At 65.8% G+C, this 26,831-nt stretch overlaps 3 protein-coding genes across 11 annotated transcripts; 1 reads left to right on the top strand and 2 right to left on the bottom strand.

Moving 5' to 3' along the window:
* Window positions 1-1,548: 1,548 nt before the first annotated feature.
* Window positions 1,549-10,872, bottom strand: MIDN (midnolin). Of its 4 annotated transcripts, none has more exons than XM_036889883.2 (9): window positions 10,749-10,872; window positions 8,933-9,573; window positions 7,842-7,929; window positions 7,639-7,701; window positions 5,517-5,645; window positions 5,121-5,432; window positions 4,800-4,944; window positions 4,278-4,538; window positions 1,549-3,537 (listed from the first exon to the last, which is right to left on the bottom strand). In XM_036889883.2, the coding sequence occupies exons 2-9, from the start codon at window positions 9,163-9,165 to the stop codon at window positions 3,260-3,262; spliced, it is 1,509 nt and encodes a 502-aa protein (XP_036745778.1). In that variant the 5' UTR covers window positions 9,166-9,573; window positions 10,749-10,872; the 3' UTR covers window positions 1,549-3,259. The 4 variants fall into 4 exon arrangements, with proteins under 4 accessions (XP_036745778.1, XP_036745775.1, XP_036745780.1 ...); XM_036889880.2 differs by having other exon boundaries at window positions 4,800-4,947; window positions 10,749-10,871; XM_036889885.2 differs by lacking the exon at window positions 5,517-5,645 and having other exon boundaries at window positions 10,749-10,871.
* CBARP (CACN subunit beta associated regulatory protein) lies at window positions 7,730-26,582 on the top strand. 6 transcript variants are annotated; one of them, XM_057489603.1, is made up of 11 exons: window positions 18,092-18,396; window positions 18,558-18,672; window positions 20,174-20,287; window positions 20,376-20,515; window positions 20,745-20,809; window positions 21,096-21,240; window positions 21,471-21,642; window positions 21,821-21,958; window positions 22,481-22,691; window positions 23,772-23,955; window positions 24,962-26,582. In XM_057489603.1, exons 3-11 carry the CDS (start codon window positions 20,195-20,197, stop codon window positions 26,010-26,012), a joined length of 2,199 nt encoding a protein of 732 aa, XP_057345586.1. In that variant the 5' UTR covers window positions 18,092-18,396; window positions 18,558-18,672; window positions 20,174-20,194; the 3' UTR covers window positions 26,013-26,582. The 6 variants fall into 6 exon arrangements, with proteins under 6 accessions (XP_057345589.1, XP_057345586.1, XP_057345585.1 ...); XM_057489606.1 differs by lacking the exons at window positions 18,092-18,396; window positions 18,558-18,672 and adding an exon at window positions 7,730-7,746; XM_057489602.1 differs by having other exon boundaries at window positions 18,092-18,672.
* ATP5F1D (ATP synthase F1 subunit delta) lies at window positions 13,697-15,976 on the bottom strand. Its single transcript, XM_036889887.2, has 4 exons — window positions 15,755-15,976; window positions 15,050-15,203; window positions 14,410-14,498; window positions 13,697-14,263 (listed from the first exon to the last, which is right to left on the bottom strand). Exons 1-4 carry the CDS (start codon window positions 15,893-15,895, stop codon window positions 14,141-14,143), a joined length of 507 nt encoding a protein of 168 aa, XP_036745782.1. The 5' UTR covers window positions 15,896-15,976; the 3' UTR covers window positions 13,697-14,140.
* Window positions 26,583-26,831: the final 249 nt, after the last annotated feature.

Raw genomic sequence — 26,831 nt, 5'->3', positions numbered from 1 at the left:
CCTCGGGAAGCATCTCGCCCCGGGGTTGGGTGTGTGCCCGCGCAGGGAGAGAGGGGCCAGTGGCCGGCAGCCCCCACCGGGGTGGTGTCCTAGGACCCCCGGACTGGACGCCAGGCAGCGCCCTGAGGGGTGGGCTCCCTGGCTGCAGGGCAAATGCCCCCGCCCTGCACCGTGCAGACACAGGCCCTGTGATTCAGCCTGTGCTGCTTGTCGACACCTCCCTCCGCATCCGCCACCCAGCCCCGGGAGGTCACCTGGGTCACAGCCCTCAACCCTGACCTCCAGCCCGGCAGCGTGGGCAGAGGGCTCCATCTGAGCTGTCCCACCCACACTCCGCCCTGTGGCCCTCAGACCTGCAGGGACGTTCACACCCTTGACATGGAGGCATCAGCCTGGCTTGGGCATCCTACCTTCCTCCTGTGGGTGTGTGATGGTTTGGGGGTGACTGGATGGTGGGAGGGGCAGAGGGTGTCTGCAAGGTGCCCCCAGGCCACTCCTGGGTCTGGACCTGTTTCTCTTCCCTCTGGGGTCCCTGAGCTTGGAAGGGCAGGCAGGGGCTTGGGCCATCAGAAATCTGGGCCAGGGGTGATAGTCTTTCATTTAACAAACATCCCAAATCCTCCAGGGCAAATAATGTTTCTTTAACCTCGTTTTTTTACATCTATGAAATGGGAGTATTAATTCTAACCCTTAGGTGGCAGGGCATAAGTGAGGAAATACATGTAGAATGACCTGAGTATTAACATGATGGTCCTGTTCCTGCCCAGCCCGAGTGGATGAAGATGGGGACCCCAGGGCGAATTTGCAGAATTTGCACCTGGCCAGACCCTGGGGGAGCCCAAGGAAGGCAGAGGTGGGATAAACAGACTGAAGAAGTTCCCTGGCAGAGCAGGGGCAGCTGGAGAGGGGTGTTCCTGAGCAGGGCACATCCCGGGCAAAGGCCTGGAGGCTGGATGCATGACTGTCAGGGACACGGGAACAAGGCCAGAGAAGGCCAAGAGTTCACCTGGTACTGGTCAAGCCAAGCGGGAGGCATTCACCGACAGCCCAGGCCCTACGGAATCATTGAAGCTGACCCCGGTGGTGCCTCCACGGATGGCCCGGAAGGTGGGCAGTCCACCGTAGCCACCTCCCTGTCTCTGGCTGGGGAAACCAAGGTCCGGGGAGGGCAGTCAAGGTCTCCCTGAAGACTGAGTCCTGCGGGTCAGACTCACAGCCAGGAACCCCACCTAGGGCACACAGCAAGCGGCAGGCCTCGCCACACCCTGCAAGGCTTCCGGCCCTGGGAACTGGGAAGTGGCTGGCCCCTCCCCATCCCCGGGCGCAGACTTCCTGCCCACCCTCACCGCAGCCAGGTAGGGCGCGTGTGAACTGGTCCAGCAGAAGGCACCCTGGGACCTGAGTGTCGGGAGACCACAGCATCCCACCCACCCTTGGAGACAAGACCCCTCAATCACGCCCCGGTAGGTTAAAACCGACACGCTTGGAGACCCTCCATAATGGTCACGACTGCCCCCACCAGGCGAGCTGACGGAACATCCAGCCGAGTTTCATTTTCTGTTTATTACTTGAAATCACGGTGTTGGTGTAGTTTCTTTTCCAATTTGATGTTTTCATACAGGAAACTCACGCAAGGTGCCGTGACACCCCACCGCCCGACCCTCCAAGGGTGGGTAATGCTTTCTTGGGGGGGCCCTGGTGAGGGCAGAAGGGGGCGGGCTGGTTCCTGCCTGGGGCCTCCACCCTCAGACCCGCCAGAGGCACAGGCGTTATTTAAAAATTATTAAAAAAACAAAACACACATTTAAATAGGTATCCAAGACAGTTCTTCAAAAACAAACCCATCCCCTTTTTCTCTTTTTTTTTTTTTGGAAAAAAAAAAACATATCCATGACCCCTCCCTGCCCACCCCCCCACAAAAGTTTACAGAGCTACAGTTAACACATGATGTTCACATCTGAAACCATTAACTTTAAACACATTAATGGGGGAGGTGGAGTAGGTGAGGACCTGGGGTTCACTATGAGGACAAAGGCAGGGAGACAGGCAGGGTGGGGGTTTGGCAGGACAGAAGGGTGGGGCCAGGACGAGACTAACAGGTGGGCAAGGGCAGGGCCCAAACATCTCCATTATCAGTAAAAAATAAATGATGGGAAAAAAAAAAGTTAAACACTCCACCCCCACTGAAATGGCCCCAGCAAGGTGGGGGGGGGTCCTGTCCCTCACCCCTGGGGGGCCCCCTTGAGGCATGGGCATGAGTGGGGAGGGTCCAAAGTAGACCAGCAGCGAACCCCCCCCAGGGGGTTAATGCTACACAGCGTTGCCCCTGCCCGTTGGGGGGATTCACAGCTCAGCACCCCCTTCCCCTCCCCTCCCCCCCAGGGGCTGAGGGACCCCCGACAGTCCAGAGGCTGACCTCAGCCTGGCCCAGGAAGAAGGGCTGGGGGCGTCTCTTCTGCCCCCACCCCCAGCCATTATTCTCCTCATTTTCAAGAGATTCCCAACCACTATTGGCTCAGTCAGAAAAATTAAAGTCTATAAATACCCCAAGCTCAGAAAGAGAAGGGGTGCAGCGGGAGGGGGATGTTGGAGGAGCCCGTGGGAGTGTGCGAAGGCTGGCGGTAGCCCTGTGTCCGCCCACCCCTTCCCTTCCCTGCCAGGAAGGGGTACCCCACCCCCACCCAAACCCCGAGGCAGGCTGGCCAGCCTCTCCCCTGAAACGGCTTTTCTTTTCCGGAAAAAAGGAAATTGGAAAAAAAAGAACAAGAGAAAAAGTACAGATGTGGAAGAGAAAGTCCCTCCTTGCGGTGCACCTGTGGCCCTGGGGTGGCAGTCTGGAGCCCAGGGACCCTGCCAGGGTGGAGGCCAGGGTCTGCAGTGGGTGTCCTCTGCGCGCCCCCGCCCTGCCCTGTCTGTAAAGTGCATAATGAGGCATCGGACATTTTTGACTTGAACCTGCAGAGGGTGGGGGAGGCTGGCGAGCGGAAGGGGGTGGGGGCGGCTTCCTGGTCTCCGCTCCCAGCCATCTGGACAGACTGACTGCTACATATTTGGAGCTTGGGAAGGTGGGTGGGGAGGACCCAGTACAGGCGAGGATGGAGGGCTCGGGAAACCATGTTAAGAATAAAAAAAAAAAAAAAAAAAAAAGACAACCTAAGGATGCTGGACATGAGGGGGCTTCCCTTGGCGATGACCACCTGCTTGCCCTCCACAACGGGCGGCAGACTGGCCACCCTGGGCTGGGCGAGGGACACGGTTCCTAGGCCACCACGAACTCAGATTTGAGGTCGGGGTTGACTTCCGGCTTCCAGACGGAGTCCTCGAAGTCGAGGCCCAAGCCGGCGGCCTCGCTGGGGCTGCTGCCTCCCCCAGCACTGCTGCTGTCACTGCGGCCGGCCTTGCGGCTGGGCAGCCAGTGGTAGGGGCCACGGGCATCGCGCCGGGCCTTTCTGCGGAGCCGTTTCTGCTGGAGCAGCAGCTGCAGGCGCTCCACCTTGCAGCGGGTGGCACGGTTTTCCGTCTGCCGCAGACGGTCCCCTGCAAAGGAGGCAGTGACCATGAGCACAGATGCCCCTCCACGGAGAAGTGGTTCCCTCAAACTCGAGGACCACCCCCTGTACAAATGCTGTGTGACAGACCCAACCCAGCCCTTGCTGGACATCTGCTCTGGCAAGGGTGCCAGTCAGGAAGGTGTACTGGCCCCTCCATGGATCCCTGGGGGTTGCAGATTCATTGAAACTTGTTCTCCTGACAACCACCCAGCAGACCACGAGATGAGGACCACCGTTGCATAAAGTAACGGGAACCTGTCCCTGGGCTATTCCTGTGACCAAGGAGAGGTAAGCAGGCTTGTGCCTCGGTTTCCCCTTCGTGCGCGGGGCTGGGGGACCCCACGTGGCGGAGCGGCACCCTCATTCTGCAGGACTCTGAATTTGTCAGGAATGACCGGGCTGCTGAGGAACAGATTGCCTTCCTGTAGGACAGGAAGCTCCGGCTCCCTCCTCAGCCTGAGTGGGCCATTCACAGAGGTTCCACATGCCATCCGGAGAAGGTGCCCAAGGGGGGGCAAGAGGAAGTGAGGACGGACCCCCCATTCGGGAGGGCACAAGGACACTTTGTGCCCTCGGCACACATGCTCCCTTCTCTCCAGGCTCTTGTAGGGAGGATGAGCGGCAGCTGGCAGCACCCCCCCCAGTCCCCTGGCAGGTCAGCTGCTTGGAGCAGGCACAGAGAAGCCTTGAGGAGCTGAGGACAGGCGGGGCCCGGTGGACACTCACCCAGGGGCTTGCATATGCGGGCCTGGCTCAGGGAGGCCGGCGCTGTAGCCGCCAGCTTCTCGCAGGAGGTAGTTTTAGGGGCGAGGTCCGGGGCAGGTGAGGCAGGTGTGCACTGAGCGTGGCAGCGCAGCTGGGTCAGGGACGGGGGCATGCCCTGGTAGTGCCGCGTGGCACTCAGGAGGTCGTTGAGGATCTGCAGGATGGTGCCAATGTCCCGCCGAGGCCGCCCGCTGCTGTCCTGGCAGTTGGGGTGTAGCGTGCCTGTGGGGGCAGAGGGGCATTGGTGAGCACGATTAGTGGACATGTGACCTCAGAAGTGCAGGGGGTCCCATGTGTGCAGATGGGGTCCCAGGGTGGGAGTGACAGGGCAACTTGCTCCCACGAGTGTGGACACATGGCCTCCTGTGGGTCACGTGTGCATGGAAATTCCAGGCAGGACTAATGAGAGTGTGCTCTGTGTCCCTCCCTCCGGCATGTGTGCACGCCATCCTGGTGCGGATGCCTGAAGGTACCCTGACGTACCAGAGAAGGTCCCTGAGAAGACCCCTGGGGCATGGTTCACGAAGCTCTCGATGACGGCACCGGGTTTGCGGGAGCGGGAGGTGGAACTGCCCCCGGGGGTGGACGAGGGGCTGGCTCCAGCACTGGCAGGGGGAGAACAGTCCATCTGCTGGTGGGGGAGTGCGGGGTGGGGGGGTGCACATCAGCTTGGATGTTAAGAACAGCTTCTTTGGGGGGTCAGGGTCTGGGGAGGTCCCTTGAAATGAGGTACATGGTTGGGCTCGGCCCCTCCCTCCAACACCCCAATGGTCCACACCAAGAATAAGGCTTCCCCAGACTCACCTCGGGGCAGGCAGTGGAGGCTGAGTGGGACCGGAAGCAGCCGGCTGTGACAGGTGGAGGGGATGCAGGGGCAGGGCTGGTGGGCACCGGGGGGACGCGGGCAGTGCTGGACACTGGCTGGCAGGGTGAGGACACGGGGCTGGTCACGCTGGGGTCCCCGCGGGTGGCGGCGGCGGCGGCAGCAGTGGCCAGCACATGGCGGTGCTGCAGTGGGGCATGCTGGGCAGCAAGCTGCAGCTGGACGAACATCATGTGGTCACCCACACGCAGCGCCAGGGTCAGCGGCGAGCGGCCCGACAAGAAGTCACTGACCTGCAGAGAGCAGCCTGTCAGCCCCGCAACCCTGGCCCGTGGCACCCCCAGCCCGGCCCAGCCCGGCCCCCCGCGCTGCGTGACCTGGGGCCTCTCGCCGCCCCTCTCTGGGCTCTGGGGTCCCTGTCGGTGCCACGGACGCTTAAATAAAATGAATCGGTATTTCCGGAAGCCGCCTCCGCCAGCCCGGCCCGGCCCGGGCGCCTCTGGGGGCTGTGGGGGACAGAGGCGGGTCAGATGGGGGCCTGGCCCTCCCTTGCCAGCTTGGTTCTTTCAAAGGTAAACTGAGGCCAGCCAGCGGTCATTGCCCTAGACCGCTCACCTCAGTCCTTTCTCCTACCCTCTCAGCCCCCAAATCCTCTGCCTGCGGATATGGGAGAGGGGCCTGGGACAGCCCCCTCCCAGTTAAGCCACCCAGACAGGGAGTGGGCGGAATTCCTGGACAAATTCTTCCTCCTAACCTTTGCTTTCTCAAGATAAATATTTATCTGTCCTGGGTGGGGCAAGGCTGAGGGGGAGGCTTCGTGGCTGCTGGAGGGGGGCCCCTGACAGGAGGCTCCCCGGGGCCTGGGTCCCCTGGGGCCTCAATGCAGCCCACGCAAACGTGAGTCCTCATTCTGGCTCCCTTCCGCAGTGGGCGAAGGGGCGCATCTGACCCCCGTCTGCACGGGCACCTCCTCTGGGGCATGGCCAGCACAGAGCTCTCCCCAGGGGCCAGGATTGGGGGGGCGGAGGTTTCTGAGAAGTGACACAAGGCCGGGATGACTCAGAACCACCGCCTCCCAGCTCTCCGCTGGCAGTGCTGGCGTAACCTTCCATGCTGGGGGCCATGGGGGCAGGCGAGGGAGGCGGGCAGTGTGTGGCCCCCCACCCCCACCCCAGTCCCAGAGACACTCCTTGCAAAAGGGCCTGGAATGGCTTCCCAAGAGCAGCTGGGGTATCCTGCCACCCCCACCCCCCTACCTCTCTGTAACTTCCTCCCTGGGAAGGGCAAATGAGCAGGCATGACTCGGAGCCAGGCAGGGAAGCAGCCCTGAAAGCAGTTACCCCACCCAATGCACCCCATCTCCCTCCTGACGCAGGCACGCTGCTGAGGTTGTGAACCAAACACACCCTGGGGCCCCCTGCCAACTGCAGCCCCCTGCCCCCCCCAGAACAGGGAGCTCAGTTCACATTTGCCCAGGAGATCATGTACAGCCCCACCTGGCTCCAGGCACCCCCTGCTATCTCCCAACCCTGCTACCCCTCCTGATGGAAGACCACCCAGCACCTGGCCCCCTACTCCTCCTCCCCGCCACTAGCTGGCTGGCTGGCCAGGGCAGGATGCTACATGCCGGGGAGGGGGCGAGGGCCTCGGGGCAGGAGGAAGGGAAGCCGCTGAGCAGGTTTCCTGCGGCCGGCCCAACCAGGGAGGCCGGGAACCTGCCCACCTCCTCGCCGGGGCGGGCAGCAGCCTGCTTCCCCCACCCTGACAGCAGGCGGATAGCTGAGGCCTGTGTCACCCTCCTAGAAGGAGGGCCCCGCCACCAGAAAAATGAGGAAAGGAAGAGAAACAAAAAAAAGAAACAAAAAAAAAGAACTGCAACAAAACCGGGAACCGGGGTGTGGGCCAGTCCAGGCCTCCCTCCCGGCCGGTTACTAAATATTTTCCTAACATCCTGTCTAGGCCAGGCTGGCCCCGATGCTGGCCCCCCTCCCCCTATGGGGCAGAGAACAAAGGCCAGAGGGAAGAAGGCGAGGGGTGACTCCCCACCCCTCACAATAGGGTCCCTGAAGGCGGAAGCAGTGTCACCAGAGCGGGCCCCTCCCTCTCCCCCCTACTCCCCAGCAGAAATTTAAGAAAGGTCGCTCTAGGGGAACCACGGAAAGTGGCTGCAGAAGGGGAGCCTGCAGGCGGGGTGTATGGGACCGAGGATACAGGCCCCGGTGTGGGAGTACGGGCCAAGGTCACCCCAGGCAGCCTTGTGAAAGTTCGGCCCCCTCCCCCACGGCGGCCACCGTGGGAGAGGAGGCCCTCAAGGTCAGGTGGTGAGCAGTACAGGAAGAGGAAGCTGGTGACCAGGCCAAGCTGGCACGAAGGCGGGGCGGCGCGTCCCCTCCCCTCCCCACAGGCCTCCTGGGAGCACAAACAACCCCAGGGCTCTCCAGGGTGCAGGGCCTGGGGCTGCCACCCCCGTGGACCAGGAGGGGCCGGCGCGGGTCTTACCTGCGTCTCCGTCAAGCTCTCGAGGGCTTGCATCACAGACTGCTCCGGCCTGGAGGCCTGAGACTACAAGGAGAAAGGAGGCGCTTCAGTGTGCGCTGCCCCGGCAGGGTCGGGCCAGATACGTGGGGGGGGGGGGCAGCTCGCACGGTAAGGGCTGCCTGCCTGTGTGGGGGCCTCTGGGGCACACTGCCCCAGCCATTTACCATGAGGCCCGCCTCTACGGTGGGTACCAGCGTCAGCTTGCTGCCGTCCCCCACTCCGAACTCCTGCAGCTTCCCCGAACTGAGCCGGCTGGGGGAGGAAGGAAGAGGGTGAGGCTACTCAGAGACAAGCAGGGACGCGGAAGCGGAGGCATGGGGGGAAGGGCTGTGCTCCTGGGGGAGAAACAGGAGTGTTTCCCACCCCCACCCCTTCATGGCCTCCAGATCCAAGGCCCTGGGTGTCGGAGGTGCACGGTCGTGCCCTGAGAGGCCCCATGCTGGCAGTTCAGACCTGTTCTGCCCAGGAATCCCAACTCTGAATTGGGGTAGCCCCTCTGCACCTCTCTAGCAAGGCACTTTTCCATCATCCCAGCCCCAGTGCACCCTTAGCTACCCTCCCTGCCACCAGGGCCAGTCCGTTTTCAAGTTACCCAATCGGGTTCTAAGATCGTCTTTGTGGGCACCAGAGGGCTTAGCCTTTAGGGGCTTTGCGGGGCCGGGCTCCCCCTCCTCCCTCCCTGTCAGGCGCAGGCCGCCACCGCCGCCGCTCAGACAAAGGAGACCCTCCCCCTTCCGCCCCTCCCCCACCGGGGCCCCTCCGCTGGGGATGGACACTGCGTGTCCCTGGAGGCCCGCGGGGGGAGAGCTCCCCAGCCTGGAGGCGACTTAAATAGCAGGGGGGAGGGGGAGGCTGCGGGGGGTGCTCGATGGCGAGAACAAAGCAGGGCAGAGTCGCTAGTAGGGGAGAGCAGATGCGGAAGCCGGCGGGCTCGCAGGCGGAGGCGGCGACGTCCGGCCTCTACACCCGCCCCGGGACCCCGCGTCGCGCCGGGACTTCCACCCCCCCGATAAGGGGCTGCCTGAGTCTGGCCGGGGGCACCCCCACAACCGCCTTTGTGCGACGACCCCGGGAGGGGGAGGGGGTCGAGGCAGGCAAGGCCGAGCAGAGGGCGCCCGAGAGCGCGCGGCGCGCCCCCGCCCCCCGTCTGGCCGCCCCCTTCCCTCCCAGTGCGGCGCGCTCTTTGTTCCCGCCCGGGGGCCGGGGCCCGAGGGGGCGCCGATCCTGGAGGCCGGGGACGGCACGCGATACCTACGTGTCTTTATGGAGCAGCGCCAGGCGCTCCTTGGGCACTTTGAGGCGCTGAGACAGCCGCTTGCGCAGCCCTTCTACCGTCTCGTCGGGGGGCACGGACAGCTCGTAGCGGGTGCCCGTCGTGCTGTGGATGGCTAGGCTCATGGGGGCCGTCTCGGCCGCTGGGCCCAGCTCGCAGGCGCCGCCGGGGGCCCCGCGCCGGCAGCTCCGGGCGCCACCGGGCTGCGGCTCCATCCCCGGCCCGCGCTGGGGGGCTGGGGTCCGAGGGGCGCCGCCAATACTCGCCGCGCCTCCGGTCGAGGAGGGGCTCTCCTAACGGGATCCTCGGGGTCCCTGGGGGCGGGGTACGGCGCGTGTCCCCTTGGAGAAAGTCCCAGGAGCGGAAAGCGAATCAGAAATAAAAAATCCGAGTGCCGCTCCGGGGTCGCGTAGGTTCGTCGGAGCGCCTTCCGGGGGTGGGGGCTCCTTTCAAGGGCTGCGGGCGACGAATAGGACACGGCAGGAGCGGAGGAGGGTCCTGGAGGAGGGGTCACCGCTCAGGCGGCCACTCTCGGTGCAGTCTGCTGCTCTGGCCGTGCTTACCAGCGCGTCCCCTCCCTTAGCAACAGCCACCACCACCACCACCGCCGCCGCTCGGAAGATCTGGGGGTGAAAGTAACACGAAAAAAAAGTTATAATGTATCAACGTTCCGAGGGGCGGAGCCTCCGCCCCCTCCCATTCACTACTTACTCCGCCGGCTCCGCACCGGCCAATCGGCGCGCGCCTAACGCCCAGTCGGCCGCGCGGGCTCGCCAATGGGACTCGCCGTGGCGCTGACCCACGTGGCCGCGCCTGCCCAGCCCCTCACCCCGCCCCTGGCCCGGCGGCCAACGGGAGCGCGGTGGGGGCGGGGCTGGCGCCGCTGAAGCCCGCCTCCGCCCCCGCCCTCAGGCGCCGGGGGCCATTCATATGACGGGCGCCCGCAACAAAGGCGGACGGCCGAAGGATGCGGGCTCGCCCCGGGCTGCGCGGCCTAGGGCGGGCGCTGTCCCCGCGCCGTGAGAGGCAGGAAGCCGTGGGGCCGCCCCCTGCGCCCATCCGAGAAGCCGCCGCAAGCGGAAGTGCCAGGCGATCCCCACGTCTCGTGGGAGGCCCCGCGGGGCTGCTCTAGGGAGGTTTGGCGGGCGGGCGCCATCCACCCGCGGGTGTAATACCGCCAAGAGGTGGGGCTGCAGGCGGGGCCTGCACCCTGGCGACGTGGCCGGTGTCTGGAGGGCCCTCCCCCCCCCGCGCCGGTGCCACCTCGCTTTCCACCCCCGTCCAGCGGGCCCGGCCCGCTTCCCAAGTCGCGCCCGCCTGAGCCGTGACGTGACGCGGCGTCCCCGGCTGCGCCCGCGCGCCTCTCCGGGCTGCGGTGAGTCAGCAGGGCCGGCGCGCCCCCTGCCGGCCCCTCCCGGGGGCGTCGCCGAGAGTCCCGGGGAGGCTCCGCGGCTGACCCGGGCCGGGGGAAGCGGCGCGGCTGCGGGCATCCGGGGAGCCTCGCTAGGGGTCTGAAACCTCTGAGTCAGGGCACTGGGGCCGCACGCCTGAGGAAACAGGCCGGAACACTCACTAATTCAAGGGCACTGCAGAGAGGGGGAGTGCCCGGGGGGCGGGCTGATGTCCTACCAGGGTTGTGATGGCTGCGCCAAGCCCCTCCAATCCCACGACCCGGGGGGCTTTCCAGGGCTGGAGAAACCTCGAACCCTGCCTGCCCCAGGAACAAAGAAAACTGGACACTCTAGGAGCCTAGGGTTGGGATCCCTCCTCGGCCCGCGAGGTCCCGCCCCCCACTCACCAGGCGCGGTCAGTCCCGAATCCCCTCAGTTCCGAGAGTATCCACACCCAGACGGAGGGCACGGTGGCAGCGGCAGGTCTGGGGCCGAGCGGGCGGCCCGGAGCCTTTATCCGCACCGCCTTCCCTTGGGGTGGAGTTTGGGCGGGCAGGGGGCGGGGGGGTGCCGGGCGGGTGGTGACGCACACGGGCCCCCGCCCCTGCCTGTTGGCCTGGGCCCTGGGGCGCCGTGGGGCCTGGGCCACCTGCCCCCTAAGCCTCGCCCCGTAAATGAGGGAGATCCTCCTTAAATGTCGCTGACCCTGGGATCACGTTCCACCGCACAGGCTTGAGCGACCCTTAGTCGAGCCCCCAGGATGACATTTGGGAGGTACCGCCGCGCTCCCTGTTCCGCCCCCTTTGCTGCTGCCCCAGGCCGGGTGCTTCCGCCTGGGGGCGCCCGCGGCGGGTGGCAGGAAGGGGACCTGTGTTAGCAGCTGTGGTCCAGGAAAACAGACCCAAGTCATCTGCCTGTTGTCGGGGTGCCCAGCAGCTGCCCGGACAGCCTGACCTCCTTCATCCCTTAACAGTGACCTCAGAGGGCATTTGTGTGGCGACTAACCTGCACCAGGCCTGCCTTGTGCAGGCAGCCACCGCGCGGTGCCATGAAGGTCACATTCAGCCTTCCGCAGCCTGTTTTTCCCGGGCCTGGGTGACATGAGAACCCAACAAGTCTCGCTTGGGGCCCACGGGTGTGGAGTCCTCATCCAGGCCCCACCACATTGTCCTCTAGCAGATTGTGCCCACAGGCTGGTGCCCACCTTGGGAATGGGCATGCCCACACTACCCATTTCACAGACAGGAGACTGAGGCCATGCCAGCAGCAGGAACGAGTTGTGCTGTCCGGTATCTCTGCGGAGGGTGCCCCGGGTTAGGGGGCTTTCTGAGGATGACGCTGGTTGGGGGTGGGACCCTCAGTCCTCCTCTCCTGCTGTCCTGAGGAGAAGGGACCCCAGGCCCCACTCCCCCATTCCTGCCCACTTACCTGGTTTCTCCTTTTATCTGGCCTGACCACCTCCACCCCCACCCTCGCCCTGGGCGCCCCTCCCAGGCTGTTCTCCTTTCCAGGTCTCCATCCTGCTCTCACCCAATGTTCCCGCAGTCTCCACCCCCCCACCCCCCCACCCGACAGAGGCGCACCCTGACGCTCCCAGGCCTACACGGTCAGGGCTGGGCCAGAGGGAGGGGCTGGGGCTGAAGGATGCATAGGAGTTGGCTGGATAGGCAGCTGTTGCTTCTGGAAATGGGATCAGACAGCACAAATGAGGCTCGCAAATCAGGTCACGGGGACAAGCTGTGGGGCCACAATTGGTGCCCCAGAGGGGCTTGTGGGCCATGCAGGCTCTGCTCCCAGAAGGGACAGCACACCATCGAGTACTGTGCTGAGGCAGGCAGGGCTGTGTGACAGGCAGGTGTGAGGCCGTGCACCCCTGAGTCCCTGGGATGGGGGGACCTAGGTTTTGCACACTCAGGGATGGCCTGACCTGATTCTAGAAGCCCAACGTAATAAATGTGGTAAGTCGACCCCCTTCCTGTGCTTCTCAGTTTAGGGTGGCTTGTGAGAACAAAGGCATCACCACCCCTCCTGCTTCCTGGCCCTGTGAGCTACCCCCACCCCAGGCACCTCCAGCCCCAGGACAAGACCTAGCCAATGCAGCAGTTCCCTTGGGGCCAAATCAGGTGCAGGTGCCCCCAAACTCACTCCTCACACGGGGGCCCTGCACTGTGCAAGGTCCTGGCTACATCCAACACTGGGCCTGTCGACTGCAGGGTGGGGCAGGAGCCCTAGCATGGGGGGGGGTGGCAATGACCCAGCAGCACGGTGATGGTCTCTGCCTGTTTGGGCCCCTGCCAAGCCTGATCATGTCCTTGCTCTTATTTACAGCACCCAGGGCCTGCCTAGGAACCCTAGATCTGGGCCCTGAGCTGGAGAATGAGGGGTAGGGCAGCAGTGGGACCCAGCAAGACCTCCTCTGGGCTGGGGGTTTCTGGGGTTAGTGATGGTGGCTGCCTATGACCAGCAGCCCAAGTAGGGGACCCCAGCAGACACCCCCCCCGAGTTGCAAGCTGCCTGAAGGCCCCCTATGCATCTCTCTCACCAGGCTAAACCTTGAATGCCACCAAAGGACAGTCACTCACACGGGACGGTGACACATGTGCACAGCCTATCTGTGCTGACATGCCTGGGGGTGGCCTCCCTGTCACCTCATGGCTGTCAGTGACACGAAAAGGCCCAGGCTCTCCAGCACACTCACCCCCCTGGAATCCCGCCAGCCCTGCTCAGGCCCTTGGCTGGTGGGGGGCCGGGAGACCCCTGCCTGCCACCTAGAGCCAGTGCCTTGGCCACCCCCACAGTTGCAGAATGGAGGTGGGGCACCACAACAGCTGTGCACCAGGCTGTCCCCGCCCAGCCACCCCACCCCACCCCACCCGCCACCAGCCCAGGGGCCTGGGTTTCACAGAGGTGCCAGCTGGGTAAGTATAGGGCGGGGCCTCCGTGGGAGCAGGCAGGACCCGCCTCTTCCCAGAGGGCTAGGGCAGGGCCTCAGGCTCACAGGGCGGATGTCACAGCCTCAAACCTGGCAGAGCCCCAGGTGTCTGACCAAAAGCCCAAGCCTGACCCAGGAATGGCTGCCACGCCCCTGCCTGCCTTCCATAGCCTGGCCCGAAACCTGTGCCAATCCTGCTCTCCTGGGGTGGAAGCCAGCACCCTGCCCAGCACCTTTGCTGGCTGTGCCCCTGCACGCCCCCACTCCCCAGTTTACTGCAGACCTAAAACACTACTCAGGCCACAGCCTCCACACTCCAGAGGCAGGACTGGCATTTTACACGCCTGGCTCACAGGGAGGACAGCAGACCAGGCAGGGTCCCGAACCCACTGCCGTGAGTGGGAAACAAAACCAGCACAAGAGTCGGGTCTCCAGCGTTTAATGGGAGTGCGGGCAGGGAGGCTATCCCATGGAGGCACTGGGAGCAGACAGAAGTCTCTGTGGCAAGCTCTGCAGGGGCAAACGGGTGGCAGGTCAGCTTGGGGGAACCTCGGGAGGTGGGAAGAGAGGCCCCTAGGATGGCAGACCCCCAAGGCCGGGGCAAGGCCTCTGAGATCACCCCCCAGCCACCAAGGCCAGGGGCTCCTCCTCTCTGGGGGCTGTGCAGGGTCCAGCTGGTGCGCTGCAGAAGCTGGCACCATGCTGCCCCCTGGCGGCCCCCTGGGCAAGAACAGCTCCCCGCAGATAAGAACCGCTCAGGGTCCCGCTGCCCGGTCAGACTGGGCCCAGGGGAGCTGGGTCAGCCTCTCGGGACATCCCCGGCCCAGCTCAGCCTCAGATTCCCAGCTGGCGAGGGCCACGCACCGCCTACTCAAGAGCTTTCACCAGGGCCTCACTGGCCTCAATTCGGATTTGGATTTCAGCCCTTGAGGCCTCGTCTGCTGCCCCCGACAGCTCCGACTGCGCCTTCTCCAAGTTCATCTTGGCTGCCTGCAGGGGATGGGGTGGCAGGTGAGGGCCAGCAGGGACCCTAGCCTCGTGTCTGCCCCTCCACCAAGGGAGTATGCCCTCTTGTAACTCCAGAGCTCTTGGACTGCTTTCGCCTCTTGGTGCCTCAGCTTCCCTGGGTCACTCACCCCCAGGTCCAGCATGTCCAGCGTCACCGCCTCTTCAGCGAGTAACTGCACGGAGGAATCAGCGTTCACTGTGACTGAGCCGCTGCTCACTGTGGGAAGAGGGGGTGTGAGACTTCTGTGCCCAGCTCCAGCCGGGAGAGCCACCCAGAGCCGGGCATCTGGAGAGAACAAAGGCCAGGAGACCAGAGGGCACACCTGGGGCCAGGGGCCAAGGGCACCTGCTCGGGGGCTGGACACTGGGACAGAGTCCCCTCTGCACACACACCAGCCCACCACTGAGTTGAGGTCAGGGGTGAAGAGGACCTGTGTCCAACTGCACGGGTTTGAACCCAGAGCGTTGATCAAGTTCTTTTTAAAATCACTTTCTTCTCCCAGAGGCACCCTTCCTCTTTTAGACTGACCTTCTCCCCACAGGTTTCATTTCTCTTCCTGGCATCTGTGGTCCCAGAAACCATGCGCTCCCTCACCACAGCTGGCTCCCAGTGTGGGGGGCACAGGCTGCACCTCGCCAGCTCCCCACTGTGTTCTCAGTATCCGCATGGGCACTCTGCATGCTTTGCTTTCCCCGCCATGTCGACGGAGGAAGCACTGACCCGCTGCACAGACCCTGTGCACCCTTCTGGCCTCACACTCCACTCACCAAAGTACTTGGAGGTGGTGCCGTCTTCAGCATGCACGACCACCAGCCCGGGCCGGAGGACCTGCAGAGTGGGTACATGGGCTGCTAGGATGCCAAAGGCTCCCGTCTGTGTGGGCACGTCCACCTGCCGCACGTTGGCGCCATTGAAGAACACCTGAAACAAACACATAGTAAACGAGTCATCACAGGCCAGTGCCAGGCTGCCTGGGACGCGGTCTCCCCAGTAACGACACTGGTCGGGGCAGGAGTGACAGAGAGCTGGCGGGGATCCTCAGGCAGGCCTTGCTGCCTTCTTTGCGCAAGAACAAAATCGACCCAACCGGGGGCCCTTCACCAGGACCTGCTTTAAGGACACAGTGCTCCAACCCAGGAAGGTCACAGAAGGATAGGTGTCCGGGGGTCCGGCACACAGAATTGGGGGGGGGGGGTGCAAGGCCAGCCCTTGGGACGGGGATTCCCAGTGGAAGGCCCAGGAGGTGGAGAGGTGGTGAGGCTCAAATTCCAGACCACACATGGAAAAAGGATCAGAAATGGCGTTCGGCGATCCAGGACTTGGGGGACTCCGATTGCGTGGTCCTGATCAGGGGTCGACGACCCAAGGTTGAGGGGCTTGGGTCCGGACCTCATGGGGAATGGGCACAGAGCGCGGGTCCGAGTGGGGACGGGCGACCACGGCGGGGTCGCGAGCACGACCGGCGTCCGAACCTGCGTGGGTGAGGCGAACGTGAAGGACATCTGCCCCGGGCCCGCAGAGGGGGCTGGGGCGGCGGCGGCCTCGGCGTAGGCGCGGGCCAGGCGCACAAGGCGGCGCAGGCCGAGACGGCGGAGTAAGACGGCGGGCAGCATGGCGGCGGAGGACCGACTCGGGCCAGACTAGCGGCGTGGAGGGCGAGGAGGACGCGCGCGGCGACGTCTGGGAGGAGGGCGTGCGATGGCGCATGCGCGAACTACGACTCCCGGCGGGCCCCGCGCGATGTTGTCGTCAGTGTACCCCCATCCCGGGCGCGCGGCATGCTGGGGGTTGAAGTTTCCTTTCGACCCCAGCTTCCAGCCGGAAGGTTAGTTGACCCGGGAGAGGGTTGGTGGGGAAGACTGGCAGCCTACGTGGAGGAGCAAACACTCTAATTGGATATAAGATTTCGGGGACGTCTATTGGATGCCAGACTCTGGAGAGACTTCAGGGGAACAAGATTCCTGATCTGGTTTGGGGTGTGGTGAGGGGCGTTTAACAGACATTCAGCGTAATAAAATAAGCAGATCGTATAGTATATCACGAGTCAAAAAAAGTTTTTTTAAAGATGGCAGGGTGGAGATATGGGATGGGGAAGGCTGCGACTACAGAGGGTGCAGACATCCCGGAGCCTCCTTCCAGGTGGCGGGGTCCATCACGACCCGGCTGCAATCCCCGCAGAGGCCGGAAGAGGGCACCCTGCACCCGGAGATGGGTTCGCCGTGGCACCGCCCAGCCCGCGCTCCCGCGCGCTGCTGATGCAAGTGCGCGTGCGCGTGCGACCTAGGCTCCGCTGACGTCTCCCTGGTCCGCACAGCCACGCTCGCTGCGATTACGTCACCGCCCCCGCCCCCGCGCTCACGCAGGTCGGCAGCTGGGACCGACCCACAGTCCTCCACTTTGGGGTCAGACAACACGCAGAGCCAAGGCTAGACCGGGCCGGGGCCCTTTCCGGCGGGTGCAGGGCGCAGGGCAAGGGGTGTCACACCTGGGCCGAGTCTGGGCAGGTGCTTTTGCAGACCCCAGGGGCTGCGTGCACCCTAGCTCCCTGCCAAGTCCGGGCAGGCGCCGTGGCTGCGCCTCTGCCTCCCCAAGTCACAGGAGGGAGGTCCCGGCCTGGCGCCCAGACCCTCGTCTCCCTCACCCCCTCCAGGGCCAGCGCCGTTGCAGCCCTCCTGGTGTCAGTCCCGACACCCTGGGCATCCTGTTATGGGGGTGCAGGTACAGAAGGAAGCCCTACTTTAATTTCTAGGAGGTGCGTCGTATGCGCAGTGCCAGTCTCTTCCAGAGCCCCGGGCCCTGTATGGAGGCCTGATCTATTTAATTGTCCCATCCATTGGAAGACCTCTCCAGTGCACACCCCAGGGTGGCCCATGGATAAAGGCAGCACCTGTTAGGCCCCAAACCTGGGGCTATTATCCTGGAACTCCCTGGTGGGCCCATCAGCCAGGCCTCTCCACCCTCTCAGACCCTAAGACCATCACTGGCTTGGGTGGTTCCAGCCTCATCCCTTGGCATCATCACAGGTGTCTTCAAATACAGCCAGAGAGACCCCATCATTCCCTTGCTCCTTCCAGCACGTTGATCTGCAAACACATTTCCTAACCTCAGGCCCTTTGCATATGCAGTTTCTGCTTCAGCCAGCTTTCTGAGTGTTTATCCACCCTTTGCCCCTTGCTCTCTTTACTCCTTCATCCAAGCTCCTTCCCTCCAGGTTGCCTGCCAAGCCACGAGCTGCGCCTGGACACCCAGCTGTGAATGAATTCCTGCCCTTAGGCGCTCACCATATAGCAAGCGCAGCAGTGAGGAAAGAGCCCCTAGGAGCAAGCAACTGTAAGCAATGGGCAGGACCGTGGGTAGGGCCGGGAGAGGGTGTGCAGGGGCAATTATTATGTTAGCAAAGGCAACAGAGAGGATACTCAGAGAGATGACAATTTAGGAAAGAACTGAAGGAGGCCAGGGGGGGAATTGTGCAGCTGAATAAGGGAAGGACCGGCCAGGCTCCTTCAAGGGCAAAGGCCCTGAGGTTGACCCATCAGTGTGGACTTTCGCTGGAGGATAAAGGGGTACCCTAGTTGTGGGGTGTGGCGCACAGGGCCGGGTAGGCTGGGATGGGACCCAGAGCCTAAGCATCTAGAAGCGCGAAGCACGATTGTCTGGGGAGAAGGGGGAGCAGTTTTGGGGGTCACAAGAGGGGGTTCTGCCGTGGTTGTCCTGGTGTCACCTGGTGCTGGGCAGGCCCTGGTGGCACTTGGCACAGATTGTTCTATTATCTTTGCTCATCCCAGCAAGCAGAGAGCATGATGACCACTGATAGTGCTCCGAGCATAAGGGAAGAACGGGGGGAGACATGTGTCTGAACCCCTGGGCTGTGCACCCTGGGGGACCCCACGTTGGGGTAAACGAAGGAGTCAGTGCACCCCAGGACCCCCGGCTGGGGGGGAGTCGCGAACCGCAAGACCCCTTCCTTGGTTCCCGGTTCCTGGGGACCCCCGGGAAGAGCCCGGAGTAGTGCCGCAGGGGCCGGGGGCGGAGACTCCGCCGCTACGGGAGAGGAGGCTCCGCATGGGGAGGGGGCGCCTGGAGGACAAGCTCCGCCCCCCGCCCCCGCCGGAAGGTAAAGGGAGGCGGTGGCCGGCGCTCGGCGAGCCAGACCGGCAGCGCACGCAGCGGGGGCGACCGGCGGGGACCGGGTGGCACCGAGCGAGTCGGAGCGGGCTCGCCGCCAACGCGGTCACGTGCGCGCCCCTCCTCTCCTCTGTCCTCCCCCGCGCGCAGCGCTCTCCATTCATAAATTCTCCGCCTGATCCGCGGCCACCGGGCGCGGGAGCCAGCCGGGAGCGCCGCGCAGCCGCCCGGCCGTCGCTCATGGGTCGCGCGCCCCGGCGCTGAGGTAGGCACGGCGGGCCCGGGCTGCACGGGGCAGGGGGGGAGCGGACCGGGGCCGCCCCGTCTCGGGACCGCCTGCCCTACTCGGCGATGATGCGAGGCCGGAGGGACCGGGTGGCGTGGGGACGTGCCCACGGGGCTGTGCACCCTCTTCGGCGGCCTGGAGAGGGACCCCCCCCGCCCACGGTCTCCGTCGGCCTCAGTTTCCCCGCGCGAGACCGCCGAGCGCGATGGCGTCTCTGCCTCCAGACTGAGCCTGCGGCGCCGCTGTGCCCGAGTCGGGCTCTGCCTCCTCGCTCGCCATCCCCGTCCCCGGGGCCGCTTGGGGGCGCGCGGGTGGGCGCGGTGGCGAACCTTCGCGCCCGGCCCTGGGCCCTGCCTGCCCCCAAGAAGCCCCCTCGGCCCCCCTCGGCGTCCTGCCATCTTCCCGGGCCTGTCATCGTCCCTGCGCCGTGCCCCCGCCCCCTCCCGCCGGAACCGATTCCCGACCTACCGAGGCGCCCCCTTCCCCCGGAGGCCCGGAGGGGCCCGGGCCCGCCCCCACCCGCGGTGTCGAGGACGCCGTCTCTCCCCCCGCAGCCTCCCCTCCTCCGGGCCTCGGTCTCCCCCGCTGGGCACCGGGGTCACCGCCCGTGTGGGCCGGCTCCGCCGGGGCCTGGGCACGGGCTTCCGCGCTTCCCCGGGCAGGACCGCCGGTCGCCTGCCAGTCGCGCGGGCCGCAGGCTCAGCTTCCCGCGACCTCGGAACGCAGCCCCCCGGCCCTCCCCGCCCCGACGAGCGGCGCCGAGGGGCGGGCAGGTGCGCGGGCCCGGCAGCGCGGAGCCCCTCCCGACCACAGCCCGCGGAGGCCGGGTACCGGCGGGACGGCGGGGCGCGCAGCCATCTTGCCGCCCAGCGGGAGGCCGCCCTCCCCCGCGCCCCCTTCCCCGACTCCCTGGCAACTCGCCTCCCCCGCGGGCCTGCGCGCTCGGTCGCCATGGGAACTAGATTCTTCAGGGCCAGGAACAGATGCGCCTTCTTTGGCCTTTTCTCTCCCAGCAGCGCTCAGCCGAGGGGGACCTGTACCTTCCCGAATCGTGACCCGGCGGTCCCCGCGCTCAGCCCCCGGGCCCCCTCCACCGCGGGGTCCCGCTGCTCCGAGCCAGTCTCCCGGGGCCGAGGCGGCCCTTCCCTCACCCCTGATGGGCAGGCAGGGCCCCCGGGGTCTCCCGGGCATGAGCTGACAGCCTCAGTTTCCCCGTTCTTCTAGGCTGGGCCCCTGGCCTAGTGCCACCTTGTCTGGCCGGCCCCACCGGCTGAGGAAACGGTTGATACGCACACGCCTCCCCGGGTTGGAAGATGGGGCACGCAGGCCCGGCCACCGGGCGCTGATCTGAGCGGAGAGGGGCTGCCTCGGGGTTCACCCCACCCGTCCGGGAGCCACTGCCCTGTGTGGGCTCCTGCCCCCGCCGGGATGGGGCAGGGGACGGGGGCGCCAGAGCTGAGCAGGCCCTCCCCCCCTTCAGGTCCCTCCTCCTAGCCTCACAATGCAGCCCACTGCCACCGTTGCCACGGCTGCCCCCAGCGCTGCCACCATTGCCCTGACCGCAACATGGGACAACTCTACCAGCCGCCCCACAGTGAGTGGGCGGGAGCGAGGGGGCTGGCTGGGTGGGGCTGGCAGAGTGTGAACGTGGGGTGGGCTCACCTGGCCCCTGCCTCCCGCAGGCGGAGCCCGACCACATCCTGGACAGCCATGTGCTGCGGCTGGTGGTCATGTCGCTCCTCGTGGGGGGCACTCTCGTGGTGCTTTCAGGGGTGCTGCTCCTGTGTAAGCGCTGCTGGGAGGTCCACCGGCGCCTCAACAGGTGCGTGGACCCCCACCCCGCTGCTTTCTCGGGTGGAGAGGCCGGGAGCACATGAGAGGTGCCCGGCTGTTCGGGTGTCTCTTTGTGGCAGCGGGTTCTCAGGGCCTGCTCCTGGGACTGGCCAGGGTCCTGGGAGGATGGGGGTGGGGGTCGGGTCCCAGCAGGTGGGCTCCTGTGAGCTGAGGCCGCGGCCTCTGTCCCACCTGGCTCTCCTGCTCTCTCTTCCCAGAGCCACGGAGGAGACAGAGAAGGCTGCTGCCACCTACCTGGACAGTGGCACGCACCCTGCGCAAGGTGAGGCCCCGGCCTGGCCTGCACCACCCCTGTGCCTGCTGCCCCGCCCCCTTGGGCTGCCTGACCGTCTGTGTCTGTCTGTCTCCCCCACCAGACCGGGCGCTGCTCGATTCCGACTCAGCTCTGTGTCCTTAAAGCCCACGCGTAGGTGCTCACAGGCGCGGGCTGAGCGAGTGAGTGTGTGTGCGGCTGAGCGAGTGCCCGCCCCGCCCCGCCCCGGCCCGCCAGCAGCCCTGTGCCTCGCAGGGCCCACCCGGGGCCCACCCTCTCTTGGCTCTCCTCGCAGACCCCGACTTCAGGGGGGAGGACCCCGAGGGCCAGGATGCCGAGACGGAGGGCTTCCTGTCCACCAGCTCCATGGGCCGTCGTGTGTCCTTCAACGAGGCAGCCCTGTTCGAGCAGAGCCGGAAAGCACAGGACAAGGGCCGCCGGTGAGCAGGGCGTGCACAGGCAGGTCGTTGCTCAGGGCTGAGGCTTGTGCCCTGACACTGGGCTCCTGGGGTGGGTGGGCTGCTCTCTGCCGAGTACCCGTCCTTGCCCTACTGGTGCCCAGAATAGATAGGGTGGCCGACGGGCCAGAGATGGCAACAAAGCGTGATCCTGGGGATCCAGCCCTGCCGAGGGGTGGTCAACTGGTAACGGGCAAGTGTGCCGGACACAGGTACACCCTGACTGAGGGGGACTTCCACCACCTGAAGAATGCCCGTCTCACCCATCTGCACCTGCCACCCCTCAAGATCGTCACCATCCACGAGTGTGACTCTGGGGAGGCCAGTGCAGTCACCACGCCACATGCCATGGCCACCCCCAAGGCCAGCCTCGCTATATTCCAGGTGAGAGTGCAGGGGGTGGGGTCCCCATGCCCTCCCCTGACAGGCCAGCCCTCAGCTCAGGATGGGGAGGGGGCCTGGCCGGGGCACACTGCGGGTGGCTAGTCCAGCACACCCCCTCACCTACCCGTGCTCTTTGACCTGTTGCTGCTTCCTCCCCCACCCTGGCTCTGTCCCACAGCCCCCGGGGAAGGCCCTCACCGGCCGCTCCGTGGGCCCCAGCTCCGCCCTGCCAGGTGACCCCTACAACTCGGCCGCAGGCCCTGCTGACTTCGAGATCAGCCCCTCGGCATCCAGCGCCTCTGGAGAAGGAACCTCGGTGAGGAATCCTCCCTCCCTGTCCCACCCCGAGACGGAGGTCAGCCTCCTTGCTCTGCCTGGTCCTGGGAGACAGGAGGAAGAGGAGTGGGGCACACTGCGTGGGATACATGCACAGTATCTCATCCTGGTGTGTGCTTGCAGATACACAGGGAGAGGGGCAGCTGGAGAGGGCAAGGTCAGGACCCAGCCCATGCTGGGGGTCGAGAGCTCCAGACACCCCGGGGAACCCCTCTGTCCAGGGCTGAGGACAGCAGAGCTGACCGGCACCTGGCTGAGCCCCTGGGAGCCTGTGGGCCAGGTCTCAGGGGAAAGCCCGGCCCCTGGGCTTAGCCTTGCTCCCACCGCTGACCACCACCAAGAACTCCCTGTCCCTGCTCTGCACCCCATGTAGGTGGCAGGGAGGTGGGGGGCTGCTGCGCCTGCCTGCAGGGCTGGAGCTGCCCCTGTGAGCAGGCCCATGGCCCAGGCAGGGCGGCAGGGAGAGGGTCTGTGCCTGAGAGAATGCCTCTTCCCGTTCAAGCTGGATGCGGAGGCCAGGAGCCCAAAGCCTGGAGGGACAGCAGCTGCCGCAGGGCCCGGGGAGCCGGGCCCAGGCTCCGGGGCAGGCCCCGTCCTGCAGTTCTTCACCCGTCTGCGGCGCCATGCCAGCCTGGATGGGGCCAGCCCCTACTTCAAGGTCAAGAAGTGGAAAATGGAGCCCAACCAGCGAGCATCCAGTCTGGACACAAGAGGTGAGCAGTGGCCCTGGACAGCCATAGCGTGGAGACTCGGCACTCAGGAAGGGGTCACTGCCCCAGAGGGGCCGGTGGTGCCCGTTTGCCAGTCGGCACCTTGCCACGGTCTTAGCCAGACCAGCCGTGCACCATGCCCCAGTGAAGCGAGGGGTTTGTCAGCCTGGAGCAGTCCTGGGTGAGCCCCACTGTGAGGCACCAGACAGCGGTAGCTTTGGTTTTGGGGTGAGACTGTCTGCCTGCTTTGGCAGTGTTGGAGCTGTAGCCGGAGTGTGAATGGGTGTGGCTGTGTGCCAGTAAAACTTCATTCACGAGGACAGGTTGGGGGGGCATTTTGTCAAGCATGCCCACTCGGGCCGATCTTCAATTCTGCAGATCCTGGTCATGTGGGACCCTGGATATCGGGCTTCCTTACTCAGCCCGAGGTGGGGCCGTGCACAGGGGCGGGCGAGGCTGACACCGAGGGCTGTAACCATTCCTGCTCAGGGTAGCGCAGCAGGACCAGGCCAGGCCCTGGAGGCACGTGCTACCCTGTGAAGAGGCGGAGGGCCACAGCAGCAGGGAAGGCAGGGAAGGTGAAGGTGTGGGGCTCAGCCCCTGGTTGGGGGCCTGGCTCTGGCAGGTGCAGGGAGGGAGGGAAGCGCCCTGGCCTCTGAGCTTCTGGCCAGGGAGGGGAGGGCCCGTGATCGCAGAGCGCGATTACAGGTGAGCGCAGGTGCAGGAGTACCCAGGACCTGTTTGCTGGGTGACTGCCCCCCCCACCCCATTCCCACCAGGCCCCTCCCAGGCCTCCATGAGGGAAGCCCCTGGCCCCAGGAGCCCATGGGCAGGGGTGGAGCTGGGTGAAGGCCCACCACCTGTCCCACGGGCTCCCACAGCACCCACCCTTTCTGGCTGTTGCACTTCAGCTGGGCTTGGTCTGCCACCAGGAGTCCAGTACAAGTCCTGGCTCTGCACACCCATCTGGCTGGGCTGCTGGGGCCCTTCTGCCCTCTGTGCGAGTTCCCTGGCCCAGGCTGGTGCCTGCTGGCTTGGGGGTTGTGGCAGGGCCCGGCAAGCTAACTGGCTTCCTCTGCACAGGCTCTCCCAAGCGGCACCACTTCCAGCGTCAGCGGGCCGCCAGCGAGAGCACGGAGCAGGAGGAGGGGGGTGCCCCCGACGTGGACTTCATCCAGTACATCGCCAGCGCGGGTGGCACCGTGGTCTTCCCGCCCCCCAGCCCCTTTCTGACCAGCCCCACCAGCCCGTCCCCCGCTCTCGGCAGGTATTTTTCAGTAGATAGAGGTGCTAGGGGTGGGCCTGCGGGCCCCTACCCCACCCATACCCCCTAGGTGTCCCAGGGAGCACTCTCCCTGCCCCGAGGACAGGCAGGCGTGTCCCCGCCGGTGCCACCGTACCCCCTGGAGGCTGCCTGGCAGGGACCACCTCTCCAGCATGGACCGGAGGCGGGAAGCTGGGGGAGACTGGGTAAAGTACAGGGGTGGGCAGGACCCTGGACGATGGCCCCAGGGCCCCAAGACAGTTCACAGGGGGCCAAGGGCCACAGTGGGTGTTGCCCAGCCGCCCCCTGCCGCCCCCCACCTCACCCCCACTGCCACCTCCAGGTAGACTCCACTGCCTGGGGGTCTGTGCCCATGGCCCCCCAGCTGCATCCCGCCTGCACCTGCTCCTCAGGTCTGCATGACCCCTTCTGCCAGCCACACCCCACCTCCAGCCCAAGGGCAACAATCCTGTGGTTCCGGGCCGCAGTTTGGGATGGGGGCCAGGATCCAAGGAGCAAGGGCAGGGTCCCCACACGTGGGCATTTCCTGGTCTGAGTAGTTAACCTTTCCTATCAGGTCTCAGTCACCCGGTTCCTTATGGACCCAAGATGAGGGGGTGGAGCACCTTATGCAGAGTCACCCAGGGGTGGGGACCAGGCTGGACTCCACCTGGTCCGGTCCATGCCGGCGGCCCCCTCCCGCACTGACATATCAGGAAGAAGGAAGCTGGGAGAGAAGCACGCTCAGTCTCTGGGGAAGAGACCCCTCGTGCAGGGTCAGGCGTAAAAGACTCCCTGGTTGGAAGGCAGGTGTCGGGAGGGCCCGCGGTTTATCCAGAACGTACTACTGCAGAGGAGACAGGCAGCACTGTTAAACGTTAATATTCTGCTGAGCCTGGCCAAGCCCCGAGGACCCCCACATGCGCCCACCCTCCCAAACCCAGAGGCAGTGAGGCTGGAGTGGGGCTGTGGGCGTGCGGCCTTCTGAATGCCGCGGCCTGGCTTACAGGCTAGAGGCGGCGGAGGAGGCTGGCGCCGCGGGAGGAGCGAGCCCCGAGTCTCCTGCGGAATGCGGCGCTGGCGTGGGGCCTGAGCAGCAGACGGAGTCGGATGGCGAGCGGGACGCGGGGCCCGAGCAGGCGCAGACCATCTACCGTGACATCTGGAGCCTGCGCGCCTCGCTGGAGCTGCACGCAGCCGCCGCCTCCGACCACAGCAGCAGCGGCAACGACCATGACTCGGTGCGCAGCGGCGACAGCTCGGGCTCCGGCTCCGGGGGTGCCGCTCCCGCCTTCCCGCCGCCCTCGCCACCACCCACGCCCCGGCCCACGGACAGCGAGGCGGGCGGGCCGCGCAAGCTGCTGCAGATGGACAGCGGCTACGCCAGCATTGAGGGCCGCGGCGCCGGCGAGGACGGGCCGCCCAGCGCCTCGGAGAAGCGCTCCTCCTTCACGAGCGCGGGCCGCGCACCCACCGTGGGCGGCAGCTTCGAGGGCGCCCCGGACGAGGCCTCCGCTGAGATGCCTGTGCGACCCCGCAGCCCGCGCGCCTGGCCCCGCCGCGCGCCGCGCCGCGACTACAGCATCGACGAGAAGACAGACGCGCTTTTCCACGAGTTTCTGCGCCACGACCCGCACTTCGACGACGCGCTGCCCGCCGGCGTGCGCCATCGCGTGCGCGCCCATGCCCACCCACACGCGCGCAAGCAGTGGCAGCGCGGCCGGCAGCACAGCGACCCCGGCGCGCGAGCCGCGACCCCTGGCACCGACCCCCGACCCCCCCGCGCGCCCCTGCGCCGCGGCGACAGTGTCGACTGCCCGGCCGATGGGCGCGCGGGAGACCCCCCGGCCGTGCCTGCGGGCGCCCCTATCCCGGCCATAGAGGAGGAGCCGGGCGGCGGCTGTCCCGGCTCTGGCCTGTGCGCCGCGCCCCCACCAGTGCTGCTGGGCAAGCTGGTGGCCGGCCTCGACGGCGGACTCTTCGCGCCGCGCCTCGAGCAGCCCGCTGCCCCTGTGCTGGCCACGGCCGCGCCCACGTCCCCTGACCACAGCCCGGCTTAGGGCGCCCAGGGCCCAGCCCCCCACAGCGGCCTCGAGGGTGGCGCCCAGAAGCGGGACGCGAACGCTGGGTGTACCCGGGGCTTGCGGCTGCGCCAGGCGCTTGTGCGAAGCCCTGTGTCCGGCCGCAAGTCCGAGAGGTGCGCTGGGTCTGCGTGCGCGGGAGCCTCCACCAGAGCGCATGCGCCAAGCCCGCCAGGGCCGGGATCGCCGGGCCCCAGGGGTCGGTAGCGAGCGCGCTGGACCGGGTGACCGGGGCCACCAACTCTCGAAGCCGTTTACCTCACCGCGGCGTGTGCTCGCGGCAGTCCGCGCCCCTCCGAGCAATAACCACCCCTCCGCCCCTGCATGTGAGCGTGCCGCCCGCCCCACTGCCTCGCCGTGCGAAGAGCCCGCGCTTCCTCAGTGTTGAGACTTGACAAAACCAATGGCCAAGTTCTCACGTTTCCCAAGCTTTATTTATTGCCAAAAACGCGGGGCCGCCCCGCCCTGCCAAGCTGTGTGCTGTCTGCGTCCTGCCCAGTGACGGAGCCCCTGGCTGTGTTTTCCGGTTGACTATAAATATTTACTGCACGTTCTTGCTCATAGTTTTCTCTGGGCAAAGTCAGCGAAGGTGCCCGGCCGCTGTGCCGCGGAGCAGGGGGCCTGGGGGCTAAGCCAGGGCCTGCTGACCTGGGGCGGGGTCAGCGCCAAGGCAGAGGCCCCCTGTGGCCAAGGGCAGGTCCCCCAGACACCGCCAACCCCCAGCACTGTAGGGCCCCCAAGGGCTCCAGGCTCAAGACCACCAACCTGCCTGACAGCTCATCCTGCCACCCAGAAATT

Source organism: Manis pentadactyla, chromosome 12, assembly GCF_030020395.1.
Source record: "Manis pentadactyla isolate mManPen7 chromosome 12, mManPen7.hap1, whole genome shotgun sequence".
NCBI lineage: Eukaryota > Metazoa > Chordata > Mammalia > Pholidota > Manidae > Manis > Manis pentadactyla.
Note: the sequence above shows the minus strand (reverse complement) of the source record. Positions and strands in the feature narration are given on the sequence as shown.

What these genes read in the sequence shown, in the direction of transcription:
- ATP5F1D (XM_036889887.2), bottom strand. Translation starts at nt 15,895, where the DNA reads ATGCTGCCCGCCGTCTTACTCCGCCGTCTCGGCCTGCGCCGCCTTGTG. An exon ending in CGTTCGCCTCACCCACGCAG is followed by an intron (nt 15,204 to 15,754) that starts GTTCGGACGCCG and finishes TGTTTGTTTCAG; the next exon opens with GTGTTCTTCAATGGCGCCAA. An exon ending in CACCACCTCCAAGTACTTTG is followed by an intron (nt 14,499 to 15,049) that starts GTGAGTGGAGTG and finishes CTCTTCCCACAG; the next exon opens with TGAGCAGCGGCTCAGTCACA.
- CBARP (XM_057489601.1), top strand. Translation starts at nt 18,759, where the DNA reads ATGATGCGAGGCCGGAGGGACCGGGTGGCGTGGGGACGTGCCCACGGG. An exon ending in ACTCTACCAGCCGCCCCACA is followed by an intron (nt 20,288 to 20,375) that starts GTGAGTGGGCGG and finishes TGCCTCCCGCAG; the next exon opens with GCGGAGCCCGACCACATCCT. An exon ending in CCAGCCTCGCTATATTCCAG is followed by an intron (nt 21,643 to 21,820) that starts GTGAGAGTGCAG and finishes TCTGTCCCACAG; the next exon opens with CCCCCGGGGAAGGCCCTCAC.
- MIDN (XM_036889880.2), bottom strand. Translation starts at nt 9,165, where the DNA reads ATGGAGCCGCAGCCCGGTGGCGCCCGGAGCTGCCGGCGCGGGGCCCCC. An exon ending in AGAGCTTGACGGAGACGCAG is followed by an intron (nt 5,646 to 7,638) that starts GTAAGACCCGCG and finishes TGTCCCCCACAG; the next exon opens with CCCCCAGAGGCGCCCGGGCC. An exon ending in CTTCTCAGGGACCTTCTCTG is followed by an intron (nt 4,539 to 4,799) that starts GTACGTCAGGGT and finishes CTGCCCCCACAG; the next exon opens with GCACGCTACACCCCAACTGC.